This window comes from Centruroides vittatus, unplaced genomic scaffold, assembly GCF_030686945.1.
Source record: "Centruroides vittatus isolate TY-2023 unplaced genomic scaffold, ASM3068694v2 contig_1168, whole genome shotgun sequence".
In the NCBI taxonomy this organism is placed as follows: Eukaryota; Metazoa; Arthropoda; class Arachnida; order Scorpiones; family Buthidae; genus Centruroides; species Centruroides vittatus.
In genome coordinates this window covers 2,899,825-2,926,355 of record NW_027120749.1, presented here as the reverse complement: position 1 = coordinate 2,926,355, position 26,531 = coordinate 2,899,825, and the positions used below count along the sequence as shown (strand labels likewise).

At 29.4% G+C, this 26,531-nt stretch overlaps 1 protein-coding gene across 3 annotated transcripts; it reads right to left on the bottom strand.

Annotated features, from left to right (window-relative positions):
- Window positions 1-4,116: 4,116 nt before the first annotated feature.
- LOC136982106 (glycosyltransferase 1 domain-containing protein 1-like) lies at window positions 4,117-23,174 on the bottom strand. Of its 3 annotated transcripts, none has more exons than XM_067278530.1 (11): window positions 23,120-23,174; window positions 22,777-22,875; window positions 22,573-22,700; window positions 20,667-20,824; window positions 18,267-18,306; window positions 16,446-16,586; window positions 12,582-12,631; window positions 12,217-12,260; window positions 5,657-5,777; window positions 5,395-5,493; window positions 4,117-4,426 (listed from the first exon to the last, which is right to left on the bottom strand). In XM_067278530.1, exons 2-11 carry the CDS (start codon window positions 22,854-22,856, stop codon window positions 4,268-4,270), a joined length of 1,020 nt encoding a protein of 339 aa, XP_067134631.1. In that variant the 5' UTR covers window positions 22,857-22,875; window positions 23,120-23,174; the 3' UTR covers window positions 4,117-4,267. The 3 variants fall into 3 exon arrangements, with proteins under 3 accessions (XP_067134631.1, XP_067134646.1, XP_067134638.1); XM_067278545.1 differs by having other exon boundaries at window positions 16,446-16,517; XM_067278537.1 differs by having other exon boundaries at window positions 23,134-23,151.
- Window positions 23,175-26,531: the final 3,357 nt, after the last annotated feature.

Below are 26,531 nucleotides of genomic sequence, written 5' to 3'. Positions count from 1 at the left end.
TTACTACAGACGTTTAAAAGACGAAGAAATCGGCAATTTTGATTTTTGTATATGTAGTCAGTCAGTGAATTTTCCACTTGGCGCTGTGTGACTGCGATACTGCAGAACAGCCTTTTTGCTACGGAATTGACTAATTCGGCGCTGTAAGAGCGGCAGAGCAGTTTTGTTGGTGAATTCCCGAACACCTATTATATTTTTCAATTCATCGTATTCACTTTATCGTCCGTTTCTGTATTAAAAATATTCACATTATTATCCCAACATAAACGATGACAGGGATGAATCTAAAAGTGTGCAATTTTAACATTTATTTTGATAAATATCCAATCTTAAAAATTAAATTTCATATTAAAATTTATTAAATATGAAAGTTTATATACACTTCAGACAATTCGATTTACAAATTTAATTGGTGAAGTAATTATAATTCTGGTTCGGACTACATGGACAGTCGAACACCGGTTTAACACAATGTGATGTCCGTACAATATAAGTTGCCTTGTCCATTTATAAACGATTAACAGATCTTTAAGCTGGTAAAAAACACTGCACTGCTTTATGTTTTGGTTATCACTTTGCCGACCATCAGACTCGTCGTTCTGTGGACGTTAATCTAATCGAAGTGCAGAAATGTCTGTCCGTCAATTCAAAACGAAAAATCCCAATCCGGGATGAAACGCCAAGTCCAGTAAATGAAGTCGTAGCCGGGTGAAACGTCATTTCCGGGTGACAAAGTCGTATTCGGGTGGCAGAGTCATATCCGGTGAAAAGTGGAACGTGGGTGGAAGTGACCTCGGAAGAGAGAGGGTTCACTTTATGCAGCAGAAGAAGAGCCTTTTCCACCAAGGTTTCTTCTGCTTGACAGATGTTTCCACGACCACTTTGGACTCCCCTCGACACTCCACCGTCCATTCTGCAACTTCTGGGTATCGCAGTCCCAGGTAGTCGACCACAGTCGAGGCGCTATCGTCGGGAGTAATGACGATCACCCGTTTGACGCACTCTCCGCTCTCCTCGACATCTTTCGGAACCACCCGAATCACCGGAAACGGAACGGAAGACGACGAAGAGCCTTCCTCCTCCACACCATCTGCCGAGGTGCGCCACTTCTTTAATTGCTTGAAATTATCCATTCTGCAAAAGAAAGAAACGACTATTATGAAAATACGACTCGTATTCGTTTTGTTAATTTAATTTCATGTAAATTGTAAGATTTCTAATAAAAATCATTTAAAGGAGCAAATTTCATATGGGACATGATGCGTATATAAACTATACCAATGCAATGTATTTATTAATTAATTTCCAGTTTGCTTTAACAATTCGATTGAATTTGAGCTTAACGAAAATTAACGACGACAAGAACGAAAAGTATGTCCCAAAATAAGCGGAAAGACCCCATTGGTCGTCTCTGTGAAGAAAGCGCGCATCGACCGATCAATTGTTATGCAAATAGAGATTTGTCGGAAAATCATGGACACTAATTGTGATATTCGGCTTAACAATGTTTAAAAACACCTAAATATAGAAAGATCGTAGTTTAAACTTACCGATAAAATCGCAGTGATGAAGAAAAACTCAAAGAAACACTTGAAATAAATAATTTTCAATCGCACGAACTGAAAATCCAACCGTTCGCATTAACAATCAACGACCGCTCGCAACAATAAAACTCTGACAATTTGTTGGTACGCAGAGTTTTATTGTTGCGTTACCACGAAATTTAATATTAAAAGTTTGGTCGAATTGCATGATTTTCCTTGCATATACTCGTACATTAATGTTAACATCAATAAGTACGCGCAAACCTAATATTCTCGTATAAAGATGAATCGAAATTTCGATCTTATCATGACCCTTACAACCGGAAAAACAATAAACTTCAAATACAGAAACCCCAATTTTATCTACCTTTGTAATTCAGTTAGGGCGTTTTAAGCAATTTCCGCTTTGGTGGGAACACTGATGGGAACAATGCCTCAGCTACTCATTATTGTTGTTCGGCTCTTTCTATAAGTTATCCGTTTTTAGTTTTACTGTACTAAGCTGCAATAAAATAGGGAGACGTTCACGTAGAAAATAGAAATGAAAGGACAAATGAACGCCTGACGTTAACAAAAATAGTTGTGCTCATTAAACGGTGTAGGCCAACTCACCGAATCACGTATGGGTTTTACCTGGTAAAAATCACGGCTGTGGCTAAAAAACTTTTTTGAAAATTTTGGGGTTTCAGTTGTCTGCAAACTTTTTCGACAGTCGACCCCTTCAAGAATTTCTCAACCTTTCCTGGACACCCTCTACTTTACTGTTAAGCTACGTAATCATAATAGCGCCCGAGCGAAAGACAAAATTGCTTTGTCTCCGCCAACCGTTAGGCCTACACGATATTAGTGTAAGTAGAGTTGACATATTTTCGGAAGATCCCTAAAATATATCAAAAATTGCTAAATTCCTTTTCTGCTACTCTCCCAATTAAGCGTTTAAATTATGTATTAATTTATTAGTTTGGTTTCCGTTCCTTGAGATTTGACGCAAAAAAGCGGTTTCCTCAGTTAACCTGTGACCCAATTAAACGGAATCGACTGTATTTTAGTACAAAAATGAAATCAAAAAGTCCACGCCTTGAAAAAAGTGACAAAGTCCGCATTCTCCCAGAAACTTCCCATTATTAAAGCAAGGCGATTGAAAGAGCTAGGTAACGTGGCGCCATCTAGTGGGGATGAGGAAGGTAAATCTTATTCCTTTTTTAGAACTCGCATAACTTTTTCGTAGTTCGACCGAAATTCACCAACTCTGGAAAAATATCAAGCACATGTCTGGCTTTATATTTCAGAAAACAACACCCAAAAATGTCAAAATACTTTTTTGTTATTAAGCGTCAAAAAGACGAAAGTAGACACTCGTTTTTTGAATATATCTTTTTTCAGAGTTAATTATATTTTCCAAAATGTAACTTATACACAGGATAAGGTTATATTGAGCATTTTGACACCAAAATCATAAAAGCTAACATGGAAATTTTGTTTAAAAATTCGGATAAAAAAAGTGCAAACGTTACCCCCAGTAGCCTGGGCTTCCACCAGGCAATAAAACCAGTGATTCTGTTAAAAATAAAAAACCAAAAGTTATTAAACTATTTCTTTTAATTTTTAGATAAAGCTACATAACATAAAACAGAGAGAAAACGAAACCGAAACATCACTAAAACTTCAGAGCGCCACCTGTGCTCTAAGACAAGTACAGTATATATAAAAATACAACAAAATAATTTTGGCAGATTATTCGATCAAATTATTCAACATTTTCCAAGCATGGTCCGTGGACCATTATTGGTCCGCGTGAATCCAATGGTGGTCTGTCTACACTAGTAATTTTTCAAAATGCAATGTTATGCTCTTGTCAGTGGAAAGAGCATTTTCATGCATCATGTTACATCAGGTTACAGCAGCGTTTCTCAAAGTGGGCGATAACGCCCCCTTGTGGGCAGTGAGTAAATCTAGGGGGGTGTTGGAAGCAGGGTACTGAACGGTGACCAAAGGCAAAAGTTGGGGTCACTGACAGCCGTTCCCTTTCCTCTGTTAAACGGATAGGAGGAAACATTGCGTTTAATGGTTTCCAGATGTTGAGAACAATGTACGGTAAGGGCACAAAGTGTGAGATTCATAGAAAAGTTTTCCTAAGAATATTTCCAATCCCTTCTCACACAAGAAAAAATGAGTTAGGGGGCGTTGGGTATAACTTTACGGACAAAGGGGGCGGTGGATCGAAAAAGTTTGAGAATCACTGGGTTACAGGATACAAAATATTATTACACACATCTAAGGTGGACGCAACTAGTAATTTTTCAAAATACTGTAGTCATTAATGTATAATTTTATAAAACCAGGATTTATTTTCGTAAAAAACAAATGATTTTTACTAAATCATTTTACAATAAGATTTAATTTTCTTTCTATAATTTAATTAAATAAAAGCTTAAACAATTACTATTCAAAATAAAGGAATTGTATTATTATTTAAAATAAAAAATAGACCCAACGAAAATTATCATCTTAACAAGAAGATTCTTGTATTTTCAACTTGCTGATTTTTATAATTAAAATCAATGGAAATATATTTAATATGAAATAAAAATATCATTATTATTTTATTCGCATTAAAGTTTATAACAATTTTATATTAAAAATATATACTATAAAAATAATATAATTTTATTAGTTAATGTTAGAATTTTGGTATTTGGTTTGTAATTTAAAAACTTCACATTTCAGCTGGTTTCTGATAGCATACAACGAATTAATTCAAGATATAATTTTGATTCTGTTGAACAAAGATGCTTTCTATTGATCTGTTGTTTGGCATTTTCAATCAGAATATTTTTTAGAGAATGATCATTCATCAACTCTTCTGCAGCATTTAAAAATTCCTAAATGTCCATAAATATATAAAATAATAATAATAATATTAGCAAGTAGAATTGCAGAAAATGTAATTATAGCAATGATTATTATAAACAACACAAAATGTAGTTTGTTCACAGCATTATACTCATTAAATAAATGTTAATATTAATTACAACTGAATTGTAAAATATTAACAATACAATTTATATCATATATATTATATATATATAAAATGCAAGAATAAAAATACTTGTTATATTAAAAAGTTGTTATATACAGAATGTATCTGTTAGGCTTTATATTGTTCAGCCAAATAAAATTTAAGAGCAATTATAGACATAAAAACTTTTTTACAAATTTTGGAATGTCAACAGAAATAGGTCCTAAAATTTTATTTATTATGAAAATATTTATTAAATATTATCTTCTTTTCAAAATTTTTAAATTAAAATGTTAAACATTTTATAGTTTTAATGTTATTACCAAAAAATGTGCTTAGATGTGTAGAAAAAGAGAACTTTTAGAGAAATTTTTAAAATCATTTATAAAAATTGTGGATAGCAAAATATGTTTATCATAAATGTTTTCAAATACTGTCTCAAAATCTGAGTCATTCAAAAGAATATTAATGACAGATTATTATTGTAAACAAGTGTATGTTTTATTGATCTGTAGTTTTCAATCATATTTTTGACTTGCAACAAGTCAAAATATAATTGCAACTTTAATAATTTAAAACTTCAATTTAAAAATTAATGCATATAGTGAATGGACAAAAAATGACATACAGAAAATATTTAGATTTGTTGGCAATCACGCATGCATCATTCTTCATTGCCACATACTTTTTAATAGAATGTAATGAGCATAATACTAGAAATCAATTTCTTAACCTTCTTATTAAATTTATAACTTGTATATATTACAAATTTCTTTAATCCATTCAGCTCAACATTTCAAAAATTTGTATTTGATATTAAGTAAATAATACCTTTGGTGTTTTATATAATAAACCCGTAACTCGATCTTCAATTAAATCTCTATTTCCTGGAATATCTCTAGCAATAACTGGAACATAAAGATCCATTGCCTAAAACATGTATATCATTATTTAATACTTATATTAAAATTTCAAATTAAATTTTAAAATGTTTTAAGTCAAATTACAATAAATTATTTAATAATATTTAGAAGACATTTAATAAATTATTTTTAAAATTTATGATTCAAAGTGATAATTTTCATTTGACTACCTCCAAAATAGATGAGCACATTCCTTCACTTTGGGAGCAATTGATAACAGCAAAACTATCTCTCATTGTTGCATGCACATCATGTTGTGGTAATTGTGGTAACAGCAAAATGCCTCTTGCCCTAGAAAATTAGCAATTAAAACTTACTTAATAAGACTACAATACTTTGCTTTTAAAAAAAGAAAAGATTCCTTTATTAGATAATATGATTTTATTTAGTAGATAATAGTATTATCTACTAAATAAAATCAATTTGTTGGCATGAGTTGAAAATCTATCAACATGGATGGTACAAGGGTAAGGCAAGGTGGGTCGGTACCAATCCTAAACTTTGTTCACCTAACCTGAAATAATTATTCAAGTTTTCCTATGCTGACCATTATTGGAAAATTTCTTTAAATATGAATTGATTAATTATTTGCCAAGTAATTACGCATTCTCATTAAACTTTTTTCTGCTTATATTGTCTTATTGAAAATCAATCACTAAATTTTAAAAAATTTCGTAATAAATGTGCAGGTAACATCCCCAGATTAAAAACTCTAGTGCTTCTCACTGCTGTCTATCAATTATATCAGGGGTGGCCAACACGTAGACTGCGGTTGACTGGTTGACCACAAAGGTTTTGAAAGTAGTCCGCGAAGCTAAAGTTGAACAATTTGCTTTCACTTAAATTAATGTTTAAAAATCTTAGTCTATTATTGTAAGAATAAATTATCAAATTGTCTGTGCAATGTACCCATACTGTTTGTATTTATCCCGATGAACAATGCAAATGAATGTTAACTTTTAAATTAATTGTAGTCGCAACGCATGCACATATAAATGGCAATCGCCAAATTTTGAAAAACTTGCTGCACTTATGCAATGTCGGGTTTCGTCCAATTAAACATTTTTATTCATTTGTTTATTCACAGTGTATTTTTTTTAAGTTAATAAGTATTTCATCTCAAAAAATAAAAAAATTATAATTAACATTTTTTTCTTTATTTGCTAAAATTATTTTGTGTATTTATTTCTTTACATTGTAATTTTTAAAATTTAATAATTATTATTGTGCTTCATAAAATAAAAAAATATAATTATTTGTTTTCTTTATTTGCCATAATATTTTTTTAGTTGAAATTTTTGTTAATTATTTATTAAAATATCTATGAAAAATTTGAAAAATCCTAAAATTGTTTGCCCATATTCATAGTCACCCGCAGACTATATTTTACCGAAAAAGTAGCCCCTAAGGGATAAAAGTTTGGCCACACCTGAATTATATAATCTTAAGAAAAATTTTTAATAATTTTTTTACAGTCTGTAAACATTATTTTATGACATTTTATTAAAAATATTAAAGAACTTGAAATTTTGCTAACTGGTATTTTGACTAAAAGATTATCAAACAATTTATCCAGTTAACTTACAAAAAACAAACTTCATAAATAAAACTTTTTATCCATTATGATAAATATAACAGCGAAGAGATTCAAGTTCAATCAATACTTTTTGCAATTGCTAGCTACTCTTATCATAACTTGATTCTTTTCATAACATTGATAAATAGACAGCTTTGAACTTGAAAATTAATTCACTACTGTTAAACCAATCTTAACAATATGTGATATGATTTATTTAATACCTTTATATTCATGAGATAATGCAGGGATGGACAACCTTTTTCTATGTAAGGGCTGCATTTCAAGACTTTTGAACTGATGCAGGCCACATACAAGAGAAAAGAGAAAAAAAAATATCGGTAAATCACAATTATTTATTCATATATAATTATAAATTAGCACAAATATACTTAATTTACCTTTGGAACTGATGTAAACGTAATATATTGGAAATATTTGGTTAAATATATAGTCACTGCTAGTTTTAAATTAGTTTTAATGTGTCTCTTAGCTGGTCTCTTGTTTTAACTTTTACTAAATTCATTGCAGAAAAACAATTCACATACATAAGTTGTAGAAAATAACATTTAAATTTTTGCTACATACTTCCTTAAGCTAGGAAATTGATATATTTATTCATATTTTATGTAACACGGGCCGCAAAAAATATTAATGCGGGGCGCAGGTTGCCCATCCCTGAGATAATGGAAGTTATATGTTTAGATGTATCTTTTTAGAGAAGTAATTAATTTAAATTTTATTTAATGGCTTCTAAGAGATGTTCAAGTAAGTTGATATCATCCCAGAAAATGAGGCAATTATGCAATTCTCTGTAAGTATTGTGAATTTTATGCTGGGTAAGCGATTTAATCTCGTTTTTTCTTGAGTCTGGATGAAAGCAATTCAGAAAGTTTTCAATGTCTGGAATAGAAGCCATAAAGTACAGTACATACATATATGCCACATCACAAACTAGAACATTTCATTCAACATATTGAAAAATTTCTGAATTGCTTTCATCCAGGTTAAAGAAAAAATAAAAGACAATCAAATGGTTAATTAAGTATCAAACTTGTAATACCTGTGGATAATTACATAGTGGTCTCATTTGCTGGGATAGTATCAACCCACTTGAACATCACTTATAAACCTATATATGCTTCCCCACATCACACTGTAAACCATAAAATTTTATTTTCAGAGTAAAATAAAAAGCTATTGTATATATGTATGTATGGCTAGCACAAAAAACCATTTATTGAATACTCTAGAAAAAGCAATTCATATAATTATTCCAGAATCTCCCAGGATCTGTGGACTCAGTCACATCTGCATATACTATATATTAATCACTGAATTTATACAGGTATACCTCGAGTTACGTCGTTCTGAGTTATGTCGTTCGGTAAAGGGAGATAACTCAGATAGTTTCTTTTCCACCTTATGTGAATGGATGATCAGGTATTAAGGGCTAACATGGTCAGATTGTTCTGGACTATATTCACTTCTCACCCAGGGCTTCAAAGCAAGTATAGCCCAGTAACAGAGACATCAAGCAGAGGATGACCTCTGGCTCCCAAAATCCTGGGGATAACTCACCTAGGGATTGCAATTGCTGGATCCCTCATCCAGCAATCCAGCTGGATCCAGCGCATTCTTCGGCCTGCTGGATCCAGCACTTGGTGCTGGATCCAGCGCTGCGGATCCGCAAATACTCAATTAACTTTCTAAATAATTGCGCAAAAGTCTATGTCGTCGCGTTGCCGCTTTGCTAACTACTAGACTGCTACTAATTACTTACTCACTACTTTACTAACACTAATAATTAAATTACTTATAAATAAACTATACCTTAATCAATCCAGCAAAATTTAATAAAATAATAACGTATTCAATCGCTTTTAACGGTCTTCCTCAGTTACAAAAAAATACAACATTAACTATAGAACATAAAATGTGTTTGGAATAAATGTAAAAAGAATAGTGCTTAATTACATTCCATTTTTAAACAAGATACATAGATGTACTGCCAGGTCTAATAATTTTCGTATTGTATACCGACGTAATCCCACTGTTTTCAAACTTTTAAGAAACGATAAAAAGAAAGAGGATTGGAATTCAACAACGGGTATATATTCGGTGCCTTTACATGACCAACATTTCAATTCCAAGCTCGTTTATGTGGGTGCAACGATGCGCAGTTTAAAACAAAGGCTCAAGAGCACAAATATACAATCAGCAAGAACCTTGACAACACTGCGCTGCCATCATACGCAAGAGAGAAAGATGTTAACGTTCAATGGGATCAAGCGGCAATTATAAAAACGACGACGAATAGGCAAACGGTCAAACATCTTGAGAGATTGAAAATCTGCAAGGCGCACATGACAACTGGTTGTATAAACCATAGAGATGCGGACTCATTGTCTACCATGTGGAGATCCTTTTACATTAATTAATGTTATTAACAGGACAATGCTGGTTTCATTGGATCTTATATACAGGGTGTTTTTTTTTTAACTGACGGTACTCAGAGACATCTGTAGAGCAATCTAACAGCCGGACTGTTGCCAAATTTGGGAGAGTGACTAAGGACGACATGGGAAAGAGATTCCGCAAAGAAAAAAGTAGTACCCAAATTTGCCGGTAGGGGTGGATTTGGCGCTGTTGTAGCAAAACAGCTAAGAATCTGCATAAAATCCAGCTGCAATTAACAAACACACGAATGAATAATCAGACAGAGGTTTCAGTGTAATAACGAAAGTTTAATTAATCAGCAAATAACCTTCTCCCTTCTTCAATGTGATCACCGTCCTGCTGGACAACTCATTGCATCCTGAACACCGTGTTCTCTATGGCCGAACGTAACATGTCCACAGGAATGTTCATCACAGTTCGAGAAATGTTGTCCTTCAAAGTCATCAAGTTTGGGACACTACCAAGATAGACCTTGGACTTTAAGTAACCCCGCAGGAAAAAGTAACATGGGGTTAGATCCGGGGAGCGAAACGGCCCATGCAAGTGGAAAAAAGTGACTGATGACCCTTTCTTCAGTGAAGTGCTGGTAGCTTTTTCGCTACAACAGCGCCAAATTCTCCTCTACTGGCGAATTTAGGTACTACTTTTTTTTCTTCGCGGAATCTCTTTTCTATGTCATCTTTAGTCACTCTCCCAAATTTGGCGACAGTCCGGCTGCTAGATTGCTCTAAAGGCCAATGCATTGTATGTCAAAACCGCGGACTACTTGCCGTAGTGTTCCTTGTCCAGTTCAACTTTTCTTTTAAGTTCGCGCGTTAATGTTAGTCTCGTGAGTTCGTGGTGATGTTACAATGGTATTAGTGCCGCTGGCACGGATTGGGTTTGTCGATGCAACCTTGCTGCATCTTGTTTCGCCCTCTCGCGTTTGTTTGTATTGTCGCGTTCGCACTACAACAGGTAGTTTCTCTGTAGTGCTGCAGCAAGATGGCTGCATTGCTTGTTTGTTTCCGTGTTTGTTTTTGTTGTTTTTTTTTGTTTCTCTCAATTCATTTGTGTTCTTTGTAACTTGGGATTTCTCTGTAATAGTTATGATCCTGTAGTGCTTAAGCGGAGCAGGACATTGTACTTAGAGTTATTGTACAATAAAGATAATGAATGAATGCTAGATTGCTCTACAGATGTTTCTGAGTACCGTCAGTTTAAAAAAAACACCCTGTATATAGTTTTTCCGCTATTTATTTTGTTTATTTATCTATATTTTGTCTGTTTGGGCGTTTTTCGTTAATTTTCATATTTATTCTGAACACATTTTATGTTCTATATTTAATGTTCTATTTTTTTTGTAACCGAGGAAGATCGTTAAAAACGATTGAAAACGTTATTATTTTATTAAATTTTGCTGGATTGATAAAGGTGTAGTTTATTTAACTTATTCTACTTTCAGTACATAGTTTTATATACCTATAAATAACTACAGACTAATATGTAGAGCCTATATATGAAAACTGGTAAGACTGATAGCCACTTAGCCACTGATTATCCGTCCTTACATTATTATAATATATTAATATAAATTAATCAGTAGAATTACCTTTGCTATTATTTAACTTAAAGATTACATTATAATTATAATCTAACTAAACATTTAAAGTTAATTATCTCTATCTCAAATGTTAAACCGAACCAAAGTTAAGTTTACTACCTAAATGTGTAAGAAGTTTTACTAATTTATACAAGTCTAAATAATAAAAGCTTTTTAAGTATTTTAAAAAAATGTTTTATTTCATTAAAAAAACATAAATTGCAGGATAGATAGATAGACAGATAACACTTTATTGCACCAAAAATACATCCATGCTGGATCCACGCTGGATCCAGCTGGAATGATTTCAATCCAGCAAAAATCCAGCTGGATTGCAATCCCTAACCTCACCCTAAACTACTTTGTCCCAGGCTCACCCAACTGATAGCACAGCAAGTTGATATGTGAGCAGATATCCTTGATGATCAGCCTGGGTTAGGCATGGGTTAGCCATCTGTCTACAGGGAAGCAGGGGCCAAAGAGGTGTGTTGGACATAGTCCCCCATTTTGATCATTCCTGAAAGCCATGATCTCAACCTTTCGGATTCCCTTTCAACTCTTATGAGTCACTGCATACATTTGGCCTTTGTGCAGGTAGGCTCAAATGTATGAAGCACCTAGCAACCTAATGCTAGGTCCAAGCAGAGGGTGTTCGTATAGATAGTTCACCAAAGTCTAAAATATTACTATAAAAGACTGTAGACCTACGTTATTGTCCACCACTGACATCAGTGTCAGATGTCTTGCCACATGACCAAGAAATATCCCTGCACTCCCCAGTTGTTCAAACAACTGTTTGGGGAGTGCAGGGATATTTCTTTATTATTATCTAAATATTTCCCTTTGATTCTCTTCAGATTTTCTTTAAATCAGATAATTTTTGAATCATTCATTGTATCATTACACAAATTTATTTAATTGAAGTGTATATTATTTGAAATTTGAAAATTTAAGTTTCTCTCTTAATTTTTGATAAATATTTCTGTTATTATACATTTTGCAATATAACAAATTCAAATTGATTATTTTTATTATTACTACTGTTGAATTTGCAAAATATATTATATTTTCCAAAATAATACATATATAAATATTTAGGTTGATTTTTATACCTGCTAATATTTTCTGATACTTCTTGAAAATAATCATCTTCCATCTTAAAAAAAAATCAAAAAATATTTAATATTGTGGCATATAAAAAATATGTTTTATATTAAATCAGAATTTATTTCTCAAATACTAATTTATATATAGACCTATGCATAATATATTGAAAATAATAATTAATTACTTTTAATTATGTAAGATTATTCTTCAGTTGAGATACAATAAGAATGTTAAAAATTAACAAATCTATTTTCCTCATAAATAACTCATAATAATAAAAGTATTGATATTTTTTTCACTTATTTGTTTAATATATGGCATATTTTATACTATAATAATGCTTATACAATTATAGTAAAAAAAAAATTACCTTTGAACCAATAATTATCATCCAACAATCTCTGTGTTTATCATGCCATTCTGTAAGATTGTAAGATTATTATAAACTAGCAGATAGGCCCGGCATTGCTCGGGCAAAAGTAATGATAGCGAAGATTAAGATTATTACGTTATAGTCACAAAAGAAAAAAAGTAATTTCATCAACGAACTGAGTATTTCTAAAGAAAGGTCGAATTTGAAAATCGAATGTTCTAATATTGTTCGATTTTCACGACGTGTTTCTGATTTTATCGTTCGATTTTCATCGAATGTTCTAAAAAAGAAAAGTCGAGAAAAACCGAACTAATCTGTTTAAATTTGAAAATCGGATGTGTTCTAACATATTACTCTTTTTCTTTTTTCTTCCAGAGCCCGTGAATCTTCGACGTTGCTTTCTCTTGTTCTCTATTGTTACTTAACACTTCTATTGATACTTAACACTTTCATTGTTGATGGAAGTGTTAAGCCTTAATCCTGTCCCTCTCCCCGTGGGGAGAAATTTCGAAAAAATCCCTTCTTAGTGTGCGTTTTTGTGACGTACCGTAACTATGTACCAAATTTCAACTTTCAACTCTTAACTGTTTGGGCTCTTAACATTTCCATTGTTACGTAACACTTCCATTGTTAACACTTCCATTATTACTTCACACTTCCATTGTTGATGGAAGTGTTAAGACTTAATCCTGTCCCCCTCCCCCGTGGGAAAGAATTTCGAAAAATCCCTTCTTAGTGTGCGTTTTCTTAACATACCCTAACTGCGTACCAAATTTCAACTTTCAACTCCTTACCGTTTAGGCACATCTCAATAATGTATATAGAAGCTTTAATCCTGTCCCTCTCCCCGTGGAGAAGAATTTCGAAAAATCCCTTCTTAGTGTGCGTTTTCGTGACGTACCCTAACTGTGTACCAAATTTCAACTTTCAACTCCTAACCGTTTGGGCTCTGCGCTGATTATTATTATTATTATTATTATCAACTCGATAATAATAATCCTAATAATCCTAATAATAATAATAATTCTCGATTATATATATAGATTAATAAAAAAATGATAAATATAAAATATTTAATACTAGATAATTTAATTTATCTGTGAATCTAACCTTTCTGTTTATTTTTCATAAATAATAAATAAATAAGTAAATATATATATCTATATATATAATTGAGACAAGTTGATGATAATGATAATATAATAATAATAATAATAATTCAGTGCAGAGCCCAAACAGTTAGGAGTTGATTGTTGAAATTTGGTGCACAGTTAGGGTACGTCACGAGAACGCACACTAAGAAGGGATTTTTCGAAATTCCTCCCCGCGGGGGAGAGGGACAGGATTAAGGCTTAACACTTCCATCAACAATGGAAGTGTCAAGTAACAATGAAAATGTCAACAATGGAAGTGTTATGTAACAATAGAATTGTCAAGAGAAAGCAACGTGCAAGACGCAGATGCAGTTTTTTTTGTTTTTGCAGGAAATCAAACGTATTTTTAGACCCATCTAAAAATTCTCTAATTAGTCTGGAAACAGGGGGATCCAATTCTTGCATTCTGTGAAAACGGGTAAAATTGACTGTAACGTAATAATCTTAATTTTCACTAAAACGGTTAGGAGTTGAAAGTTGAAATTTGGCACACACTTTGGTACTTAAATTTGGTACCCTAAGTGTTAAGTAACAATGATAGTGTTAAGTAACAATGGAGAACAAGAGAAAGTGACGTGCAAGATTTATGGGCACTGGAGAAAAAAAAAAGAAAAAGAGTAATATGTTAGAACATATTCAATTTTCAAATTTAAACAGATTAGTTCAGATTTTCTTGATCTTTCTTCTTTAGAGCATTCGATGAAAATCGAATGATATAATCAGAACATGTCGTGAAAATCAAACAATATTAGAACATTCGATTTTCAAATTCGACCTTTCTTTAGAAATACTTACTTCGTTGATGAAATTACTCTTTTTCTTTTGTGATTATAATGTAATAATCTTAATCTTCGCGGTCATTACTTTTGCTCGAGCAACACCGGGCCTACCTGCTAGTATATATATACAGTCAAACCTGTTTTTATGCGGGGGATAGGGACCGCATTAAAAAAAACGCATTAAAAAAAATCTCACGAAACTTCACGAATGGCTGTAAATAATAGTTTTCGCAACACAATTAAAAAAATAATTTTTTTATGCGGTCAACAGGGACCGCATAAAAAAAGTCTCACATAGAAAATAACTCAAAACCGTACGAAATAGAATTTATTGACAACAGATGTCAGCACTTGACTGCATCGTCTCGTCTATCGTCTGTTTTACATATTTTTGTCCAGGTGGTGTTTTGTTGACTTAAAAAGTAAATTATTTCATTTTTCGCATATTCATGCAATAATATTACTATAATAAGTGCATTTATGCTATAATAAGTTTATTTAGCTATAATAAGTCAACGTAAGACATGACGAATCGCACGAGACTAGTCGCCAACTATACCGCACAAATTAAAAATTCGCATTAAAAAAATCGCACAAATAAAAATCGCACATAAAAAGAGCGCATAAAAACAGGTTTGACTGTATTTATTTATTTATGAAAAATAAACAAAAAAGTTAAATAAAAAAATAAACAATAAAGTTAAATATATATATATGTATGTTCATATTTTCTTAAGACAGAAATTAAAATCAATGATCAGATATAAAACAATGTACATAATAGAACTATTGTAATTTTGGTTAATTTCAATTTAACACCTATTTTAAAATCCAATGGAACATCCACACACACGATCTATTCCATATGTTTGAATCTAAAGATGAATTAATTGTTAAGTGATTCAAGAGCATCATTTAAGTTTTATTATGCAAGAACATCTGAAAAATGTGAAATAAAATAAAAAATGAGACCACAAATTATCGCTATATCAAAACTGAAAACTGAAGTTCTGTCTAAAAAGTTAATAAAGTTGATGTAATGCAGTTTTCATACATAAAAACAGAAAACAAATGATTTTTCCTCTTCCTTATTGGTGAACTAAGAAAAACAATTTCTCCCTCTCCTATATTTAATTCAAGTACAGGATGGTTATAATTAAACTGATCTTTACTCAGAGCCCACTGGGGCTGGTTTTAATAAACATATGTTGATGAAACTTCATATATATGCTATTTATCCATGGGGAATTAATTTCTGTGAAACACTTTCACCACTAAGCAAAAATATGATGTTTCAAGAACAAGCACAGTGATGTATTGTTATGTAAGTTACTGTAGAAAACAACGTGTCTGGGCTATAACAATCTCTGCCTCAGATAAAGGCCAGCATAAAACAGCATATTGCCAATATTCCTACCAAAATACTTCATGTGTCAATTGATCGTGCCCCATCATGTAATTAATGTAAAAGGTTCACATATTAAACACATGTTGTAAAATAAAGTATAAGATAACATTTTGCTTTACTGATTTATTGTTTTGTTATTGAAGCACCATATTTTTGCCTACTGGAAAAAATTTGAACTAATTTTTGTTTCCCAGAAATTTATTTCCTATGATGTGAAAAGTATATATTCCACATTTCATCAATCTATGTCCATTAGAACTGGCCCTAACAGGCTCAAAGTATAGTCAGTTTAATTATAACCATCCTGTAAATTAATATTTAAATTCTCAACTAAAAAGTTACGGTAATCAATGTTTTTAGACATGTTGAAAGTTTAAACTATTCAAAATAAAAATAAATGATATATAACAATCAAACTATTAAAAATTTTATTTACTTTTTTGAAACTACTTCTGAATAAAATTTATAACTAAAGTTATATATCCTATGGCAAACTAAAAAATATATAAATATATATTACCTGAAAAGTCTTTCACTAGAAAGAGTGGATCTTTGACACGACGAACTCCAAGCACAAGTAAAAATATTTTATCTACCAATATGTTATAATTTTTATCAAGATAATTCTTCAAATTAAATCTACTTGGATTTGTATATACAGCTATATAAAATGATAAAAATTAATATTAATAATTTTCTAAAATTATTACTATGAAAAGAATCAATATTGCATATATCATATATATATATATATATGATATATGCAATATTGGGATATATATGTATATATGTATCCCAGAATAATCGTAACTATATTTGATATGAAAGATTATAGACAAAGAACTAGTAATTATATTATAGTAATTACAAAATTTAAAAATAATGAAATTATATTAGCTTTTAATAAATAAATTATAAATTAAAACTATGTAGGACAGTAAAACTCTGAGTAAAATAAAACATAATGGTACCAGCCAGAATTTTCTGCTTTGATAAGTTTCCATTTTACAGAGGACATATATTTTTAATACTGCATAAAATAAGGTGAATAAAGTCAAAAGATGTTACATTTCATATTTATAACTGCTATTCCAGTATATGTAATATATGTTTCAAAAATGTTGAAAACATTGAAATGTATATGTAATGCACAGAGGGGGTAAAAACCATTAAAAAAACCAGTACACACATAGTATTTTAATTGCCTTATTCCCAAGGTACAACTTACTAATCAGCACTTCAATGGCAGATCTTGATAAGGGCAGGCAGTAGTGCATCTGGGCCAAGGCCTTTAAAAAGTCTGATTGGTTAATAAACTTGATAAAAAATATAAACTTTGTGGGACTCTATAAATAATTTTTGCACTGTTACTGCAGCATTTTATTAGTCTAACTTGATGATAATTAATGATTTCAAAACTCAATTTTTATATAAAAATTATTCTTATATTGTTTATTACAGTGATGTCTATTAATTTTTTACACCAAGTCAGGTTTACCATGAAACTTCAAGAACTTTATAACGTCAATTAAAATTTACAAAAAAAAAACGATGTTCCATAAAAGAGACAAATTACAACGTTAAAACATTTACAGTGTAAGTTTCCACATACAAATCAATTAAAGTTCAATTAGTCCACAAAATTTCTGGCAACTGTTGATCTGGCTCCTCCAGATAAAATTATAAGAGATAACTTGAAATTCCTTTAAAAAAATAATATATATATATATATATATACTATATATATATTATAGTATTACATTCTATTACCTGCAATGAAATGTCATAATATAAGTTTAATATAAAAATAGAATATGTTCTATTTTTATACAGATCACAAACTGTATGCTGAAAAATGTTTTAATACTGTAAGAGTGTGTAATATTAATTACAGAACTCTTCAAAACTAAAATGGTCATAAAGAACTTTAGCATAAATAACTAAAAACTGGCATGAAATAAATGAAAAATTGAAGATAGCAAGCTCAAATATCAAAGTTTTTCACAAAAACTAAAATCAAAATATTTTGAAGAACTAAAATATTATTTTGTTTCTTTTTTTGAAAGATAGTCTAAAGAATATAAATATGACTGAAAGGAAAAAGTTTGAGAGAGAAAAAAGTTGTAACTAGCATGCAAATTGCAAAAAGATTATAAAATCTAAAATATAATTGTATAATTGATTATTATTTTACAAAATTACAAAATATATATGTGATATTTGTATAATCATTAATTTAAAGGTAAAAGAAAAATAAATTTAATAAAACGTTAATATTGCTATTTATTATCTGTTTATAAAGGCTATAGAAAAAAAAAAAAAATAGAAACTTTAATCCTACCTTGTGGAATTTCATTTATCCTTTGTTTGTATATATTAGGCTGAAAAATAATATTAGCATTTGTGAAATTAGCTTGCAAAATATTTTTATGCATTATAAAAATTAAAGCAAAAATATTTAACAATAAAGTAATTTATTTTCTTTCAAATAACAACATGTAAAGTAATGTCTTATTTAAAAAGAAAAGAAGAAGAAAAAAAAAACTTTAAAAAATTATATATGATTATTTTAAAATAAATTTATCAACTTATCATATCATCGATTAATAATCAATATACAAATTTTATTTATTTATATATAAATGGTATTCTTTTTATAAAAAAACTTACTGCTAGTATGCACATATAATGACTGAACATATACTCGTATTATTACTTTTATTGAGCAACTTCTTGTTACTATGTACTGGATACTAATACTTTACAATGTTATCTATCAGTATATTATACTGGCATGGTCTGACTGAAAAATAACACTACATATCAGTAGCGTGCAGTGACATTTGATGATAGGGAAGCTGTGTTTCCATAAAAATTATAAACAAATACTGGAAATGGCAAAAATAAAACAGTTTATTTATTTTAATTCTAAAATAGATACATTGACATGAAACAAAGATATAAGAACTTGTTTATGAAGATGAGTGCATGATATGTGTTTATATTTTAGAAAATACAAGGGAAGTGATGCTTCAACAGCTTCCACTGACTGCATGCCACTGCTACATATAAAATTCTTTATAAAAAGATATATAAAGATATATAAAGATTCTTTATAAAATTCTTTCTTCTATTCATAATTTCAGCCTCAAAATTATCTTTTTCTTCAAACATTGTTAAAATGGCAACTCAAAAAATGTTCATTGAAAATCTATAAGAATGTATAACAAAAAATATGTTATACATTCTTATAGATGAAATGACAGCAAATGTATAAAAACTGACAGAAATATTTAATAAATAAAATTTTTGTGAAAATAAAAGTACCTATATCTTGTATATGAATGTTCATTAACAGAATTCATAACTATGAATCTTTATTAATCATTGTTTCTTAAGAAATAGCTATAAAAAAAACCACTAAGCTAATAATAATAAACTGTCACAAATCATGTTTAAAGAGATGGGTAGAAAAGAAACCTTTTATTCAGTCAACAGTAAATATTTTCAATTGCATGTTACAGATATATATGGATAAATATTAAAAATGATAGTCATGAATTCAGGATGCATTAGTTTTTGCAATTGTTAATATCGAAAATTAGTTTTGATTTAACTTAACACTTACATCCTAAAATTATACTTCTTGCCAATCTTTAAGCTGGATTTGTGACAATTTGCTATTAGGATCATGTCAATATATCAATAAGTTGTGTCCTAATTACTATATCTGAAATATAATTACACGAATTTGTAATAAAGGCATTGCATCAAAATTAACTTAAATATTCTTCCATGGTTTGCATTTTTTTTCTTTAAATTCTCATGTAATGCATTAAAAATAAAATATTTCATTTTAAAGAAAATCATTTGAAAAAGAAATTGTATTCGATTCACTTTTTAAATTAATTAAATTTAATATGTGTTATTTTTTCTTGTCAAAATATTGAAAAGTAGTAATACATTTAGTAAATTTTGCTTAACATTCAATTAATTTAAAAGAATAAACATTTCTTATATCTATCAATTAACAGATCTAAACAATTTAAGATCTGTTTAAATCACCATTAAAGAAAAATATATTTATAAATGTTTTTAAAAGAATTTCTTTTGGATTTAAGTTTGATGATATAAAGTTAAAAGTGTGAAAAGTTGTAAATTGTAATACTTTTTTAATATTTCAGTTATAAAGTTGTTGTCGTGAAATTTAAATTAACTAATATCTTCATCTTTCACATAAAAACAGTACATTAATCGTATTAACAATCAAATTTTCACACTTCTGTTAAAAATTAATTTTTTATTTTAAATAATGCAAATATTCATGTTTTCATTCTAAAAGCACAAATATTCAATTTTCATTTACATAATTTCTGTACTTAAAGCTGAAAAATATGTGAAACTAAATTAATATGCTACTAATTAATAAATTTGTACTCTTGATTCTGAAGTTTCAAAACTTAAAATATTAATAATTAAATGTCAGAATTAATTGTTTTAAGTATCCAATGTAAATTAGATCTACTTCACATAAAACTAAAGTTTTTTATAAACAAAATACCATATATATAAGATAAACAATTATCTTCTCAAATGAACAATTTTTTAAAAAAAATTACATGAATAAATATAAAATTAATATGATTTGCAATAGTTTTAAAGAATTATTTTAGTTTGTCTTTTTATAACAATCTTATTTAATTGAAATTATTTGTGCAAACTCATTAAAAAAAATACATACCCAAAGATGAAATACTTTTTGAGTCATTGATGATCCAAATGTAATTAAATTATTTGCTTTACAGATAACATCAGTCATTATGCCAAAACATTTTTGATCTTGACTATATTCGTTTAAATCTGTTCCTCCAAAAATAATTAAATATGGCACCAAACATTCTGAAATTTATGTTTAAAAAAGTAAATATTACCATTTACACATACACTTACTTTATTTTTTAAATAAAACTTTTAAAGTAAAAAAATTTGCAGTCCTTCAAATATAGAAACTGTTATATAAATATTTAATTGTTTTGACAGGTGATGCAATATTAAGTAAACTGAAATATTTAGAAATATCTGATTTGTTCCAATTAACAAATTATTGAAAATCATACGAAGATTTTAATATTTTTTACATAATATCTGACTATGATAACTAAAAATATTTGTAAGGTTATTATTAAAATTTTATTTATATTTTGATAGTTTATTATTTTACATGATAATAAACTATCAAAAGATTTTTATTGTAAGTTAAATGTAAGTTAAATGAAAAAGTAAGTACAGTATTTACAAATAAAATTTTTCCTTCTAGATTTAAAAACAAGCTATATTTAAAAGTTTCAATTTGATGTATCTGTAAAAGAGTTCTTCATTATATTTTTGGACATTTTTATACAATAATCTGAAATTTTAAAATATACTTTAATTCAAATAACAATGTTTATTTTTTCTACTTTTAAATAGTGTAAACTATTGGTTAGCTAAATGAGAATTTCTATTATTTATTTTGTTTTTAATAATGCTTAGAAAATAAAATGTTTTTTATATAAAAAAACAACAAAAATTGTAAATCTTTTAAAATAATATGGTTTGAAGTTAGTTCAAAATATTTTATAATTTTTGATATAATAAACTTGTTTTAAAAGCATGATTTTAAAAATTTAAATAGGTATAAAAATGTAAAAACTTCAGGCGAAAATATTAAACTATTAACAAGTCAATGACTAATATTGATATACTAACAGTATGCAACGCTGTCTATAAAGAAATCATGTTATCAGTGATACACTTGATTTTTGTTCACAAATTATATTTTACTATTAATTATATAAGACTGTTCTTTGTTTGTAAGCTGGAAATTAAACTTAGTACATCTGATGAATTTGTCTGAAGTTAACAGCAATTGTAAGATTATGTATTCATTGATGATTCTGTAGAAAGAAGTATTCAAGTGGCAAGTCTCTAACATAAACATGTTAATGATGAAGTTAAATATTTACCAGATAAAATGACAAAATTGATTAGCATATTTACATACATTAAACTACATCACATTTACTTTCTCAATTATTTTAAAGTGAAATTAATTATTTTCTTATATTTATTTGACTAATGTTGGAATTAAAGAACTAAGTAGGTGTAAATATTTTCAATTGTGTTATTTAAATTATTTGAAGCTGTTAATAAATTATTAATTCTTGCAAATATTTGTGGTATATTGAATATTGTTACAAAAATAAAGAAATGTTGTAATTTCTGTTATTTAATTAATCATGCAAGTCTTGTGTTAACTATTGAAGTGTAATAGAATTGTTTCAATTTTCCACATAAATAAATAATTAAAAACTACAATTATTTTTAGTTTATATTATTTTTATGAAACTATTACATACATACATACATGTACTTATATAAAATGTATGTAATAATTTAATAATTTTATAAAAATATTCAACAGAACCATTAATTTAGAAATTTTTATACAAAAATTTACATTTGTAATCACAAATATTAATTTACACAAATTATTTTTGTTATTTGATATTTAGAAAAAAAAATGGTATAGCAATTAATTGCATAATCAATGATTTATAAATTTCTGTTTAAAGATAAAACTATAATAAACTGTATAAAATACAAACCTTTCAAAATAGGAGCACAATGGTAAGCATGAATGGCAATAACAGCATCAAAATTTTGACATTCTTTAGGATTAAAACATCTAGTATCCAGACTTTCGCATTTAATTCCGACTTCCAATAAATAATTCCTTGTTTGTAAGAATAGGAATTTAAATGTGAATTATTAATTATATCAATATTATTAAATTTTAAAGTAAAACATACCTTAAACGATCCGCAGTTGTTACATTACCGCAATTGCCGGAACCGCGACGCAGTATTAAAATCTTTACTCCCGAAAACATATATTGTTCGTTTTCTCACCTGGAATACAAGAAATATTTGAAAATTTTACAATAAAATTTCAAATTTCGTCAATAGGTGGCAATATATGTTACTAAAACCGGTATTTTAACTTATATACGACATAACCAATAAATTATTCGATATTTGGAATCATAGTTCGGTAAATGTCTTAAATATTAATAGATCAATAAAATTAAGATCATTTTAAATGTAAATTATATATTTACATTTTAATAAAACGAAATAAAATGTTCATTCTTACACGTGTTAAAATACCGATGGATTGTTTGTTGAATATGGACGACGTATCGCAACTTTAATAAAGATGGGCGGAAATAATAGATAAGACACATTCTTATTAATCGTACATAATGCGTTCGAAGTGATATCAATCTCCAACTGTCTTCTCTATGCTAACCGAACCTAACATGCAATGAAAATCAATTGAAATAAAATTTCATAGCCTGTTCGTTTAGAAAGAGTACGTTCGTCAAGTCGAACTTTCGACTCCAATAGGTCCGAAAAACGGTACCATAACCAATCAGAAGTCGGTGCACTCAACGTCATCACGACATTGTGCTAAAATTGCGGGAAACGAGATTTTATGCACGTTCTCACCGTTTTGGTGCTTGTGAAATTTTTTGATTAGTTTGAAAATTAGTTACGATCAACTAAGATACGATGCTTTCCTTCCGTCGATTTACGCGCAAAAAACTGTTTACTATCGACACCTGGTGGCAGGTATCGTCGCCGTAAAAATTTCGCTAGTACAGAAGGATCTCCACCGCAAAATCAAATAGGTCGTGTGATTATAAATAATTATTCTAGTGGAATCTCGGCCTTAAACGAATTACTAAAGAGCCGGTCATCGAGTACCAATTCAGCTCAATGCACTTGCTCTATTCTGATGACGTTTCAAACGAAACTGACTAAATTCACGAAGAAATGGATTACTTTACATCGTAAAAAAAGACGCGATTTTATAAACACAATATTTGTGTTTCTAAATTCACTCGAATGTATAAATTGCGGATTAAAAGCTGAATGACACAAATAACTGCCTATATGAAGCAATCTGAGAAAAAATATTCGGATAAAACTGCAGTAACAACATTCATAACTTATTTTAGAAACAGTCATTTTGTTGTAAACAGAATGTCCAACGAAAGTAAGAATAACGATGACGTAATTCTCGCATAACTCGTTCGACTTTACGAATGTACTCAAACTGCACAGTACATTTTAACATCAATTTGATGTCAACTCTGTAGGTTTACCTGGGTCATTGGATAGACTGGTCGCTGCACTTCTTAGCTTTAAGTGGTAGGAAAATTTTCTCTCGACTGAGGGTGCCATTATTCCATTCTTCGTGGTTCTCGTAGACCTATGTATTGTCTGTAATTTGCATACTTTTTCTGATAGAATATTCGAATTGCTAAGAAAAAATAAAGTAATCAGCTAGACAAAACTGTTGCCTAAACAAGATGCTAAACCATTGACATCGTGTCATATTTTTGATGTTTATTTGACGAACGTTATCTATCAATATTAAAAACACACGAACATGTAATTAATGAGGAAAAAAAATTGAAATAGAAAGAGGAAAATGGGGATTGACTGAGGATATAATTCCTGCAATTTTTCCTAATCTTCCTAAACACTAAAAAATTCTTCCACCCATACTACTGGAGTGTATTGTGTACATGCTACTGAAAACCTAACTCATATCAGATACTGTATATATTTTTTGAAGTTATTATTGCTGCTTTGTTTTTGTCTGATAGCAAACTTTATTTGCTTCGGGTGAGCTGCGATGTTGAAGACCATAAAATGCTTCTTACTGCCAAAATTATACATTTTTTGTAACATTCAGTTTATTTTTACAAGACATTAATTTCAAAGTAAAGTCTAAAAGTAAAATAAAAACTAATAGAAAATTTTCTCACCTGCAATAAAATACGCAATTTATATTTATAATATGTTACTTGTTACTTTTTACATGTTTTATTTGCAATATTGCATGTTATTATTATAATAGGCCTATATATATTTTTTCAATTGCAACTTTAAGCCTTTTGAAAATAGCCTAAATGCTTGTAAATAAATAATATCATTTATTTTTCTTTTCTTTGCGGATAACTTAAATATTTCTTCCATAAGAAGTTGCGATATTTTCCTTCAAGTTAACAAAACTTAATACAAAGAACACGCAAAATTTATTAAAATCACGAAAAATCATGAACATTAAAACCTGATAACTTTGCCTATATTAAATTACAGTAGAGACTCGTTAATCGGAACCCCGGTAATCAGGAATCGCCGGTAATCGGAACGATTTTCAGTCGGACTGTGTCGTGCTGAATCGAACGTTTTTGATACTAGATTTACTTCTAAAGTATAATTTTTATGTTTTTATATTTTTCAATATATTTATTTTGTTTGTACAAAATGCAGAAATAATTTTTAACGATACGATAGCCTCGATTATTATTATAAAAATTTTCGTTAGGCTTAAAATCGACGAAAATTCAACACGAAACGACACGTAACGGAGAAAAATTCAACACGAAGCGACACGCAACGGAGAAAAATTTGAACATCGGACAGGTTAATGTATTTTTTCGTACATAATTGGTAATCGGAACAAATGACTAATCGGAACAACCCCAGTCCCCAATTGATTCCGATTTTCGGTTCTCTACTGTAATACATTTATACACTTGTTTGATTCATACAACAAAAAGTAAAGTTTGAAACGAATTTTCTATGACGATTTTCTTGTCTTTCAATGAAATACGAGCGCCATGTTAAGTAGAAGTGAAAGACAGGGACAACTGTCACTATCCTTTACTTCTACTATATTTAGCGAGAGTGCAATGATGAGTCTATCTAGTGACTCTGGTTTTACAATGAACAAGTTTTAAAATGACGTCAAATTAACGTAAAAGTGTGCATTATCTCAACCAAACGAACAAATTTCATAATAAAGCAGAAAGTAAAAATGAAAAATCTCTTACCCTCTGAGATTTCGGGAGAAAAAACTTGTATGACGAATGGTGACTTCGTAATCTTTATGATAATGGTGATGGGAGAGAAAAATTTTTCTCCTAAATGCTCCTGGAAAGAACAAATAAAAAGGAAGTTTAAAGTTAAAGAAATATTAGAGTAGCATATTTCAAAGAGGAAAAAGACAAGTGAAAAATGAGATTTTCTTCTGTGATCTTGTACCTCATTTGACTTTTGCAAGAGGTTGTAATCTGAGTCTATATCTGCACCTGGATAGGTACTTACATCCTTAATAAAATTGCTGTATCTCTTTTAATTAGTATATAGTCTGTTTGGTATCTTCTCTTATGCTTTTGAAACCATGTATTTGTAATCATCATACTATATTCTTTGCAGAATTCAATCGACATTTCTCCTCCTGTTCCTGCTTTTCAATTTATGCCTTCTTACAATATTTTCCTCTTGTGCTTCTCACCACAGCATTCCAATCTCCTAATAACAATAGGAAGACATTTCTTTCTTTTTTTTTCCATAATTTCTTCCATCTGTTTGTGTATTTCCTCTATCTCATGCGAATGAGAGCTGGTAGGCAGATATACTTGAATAAGTACCAGTTTTTTTAATTCCGCTTGGATTTTGACCATTATGATTCTGTCATTTATGTAATC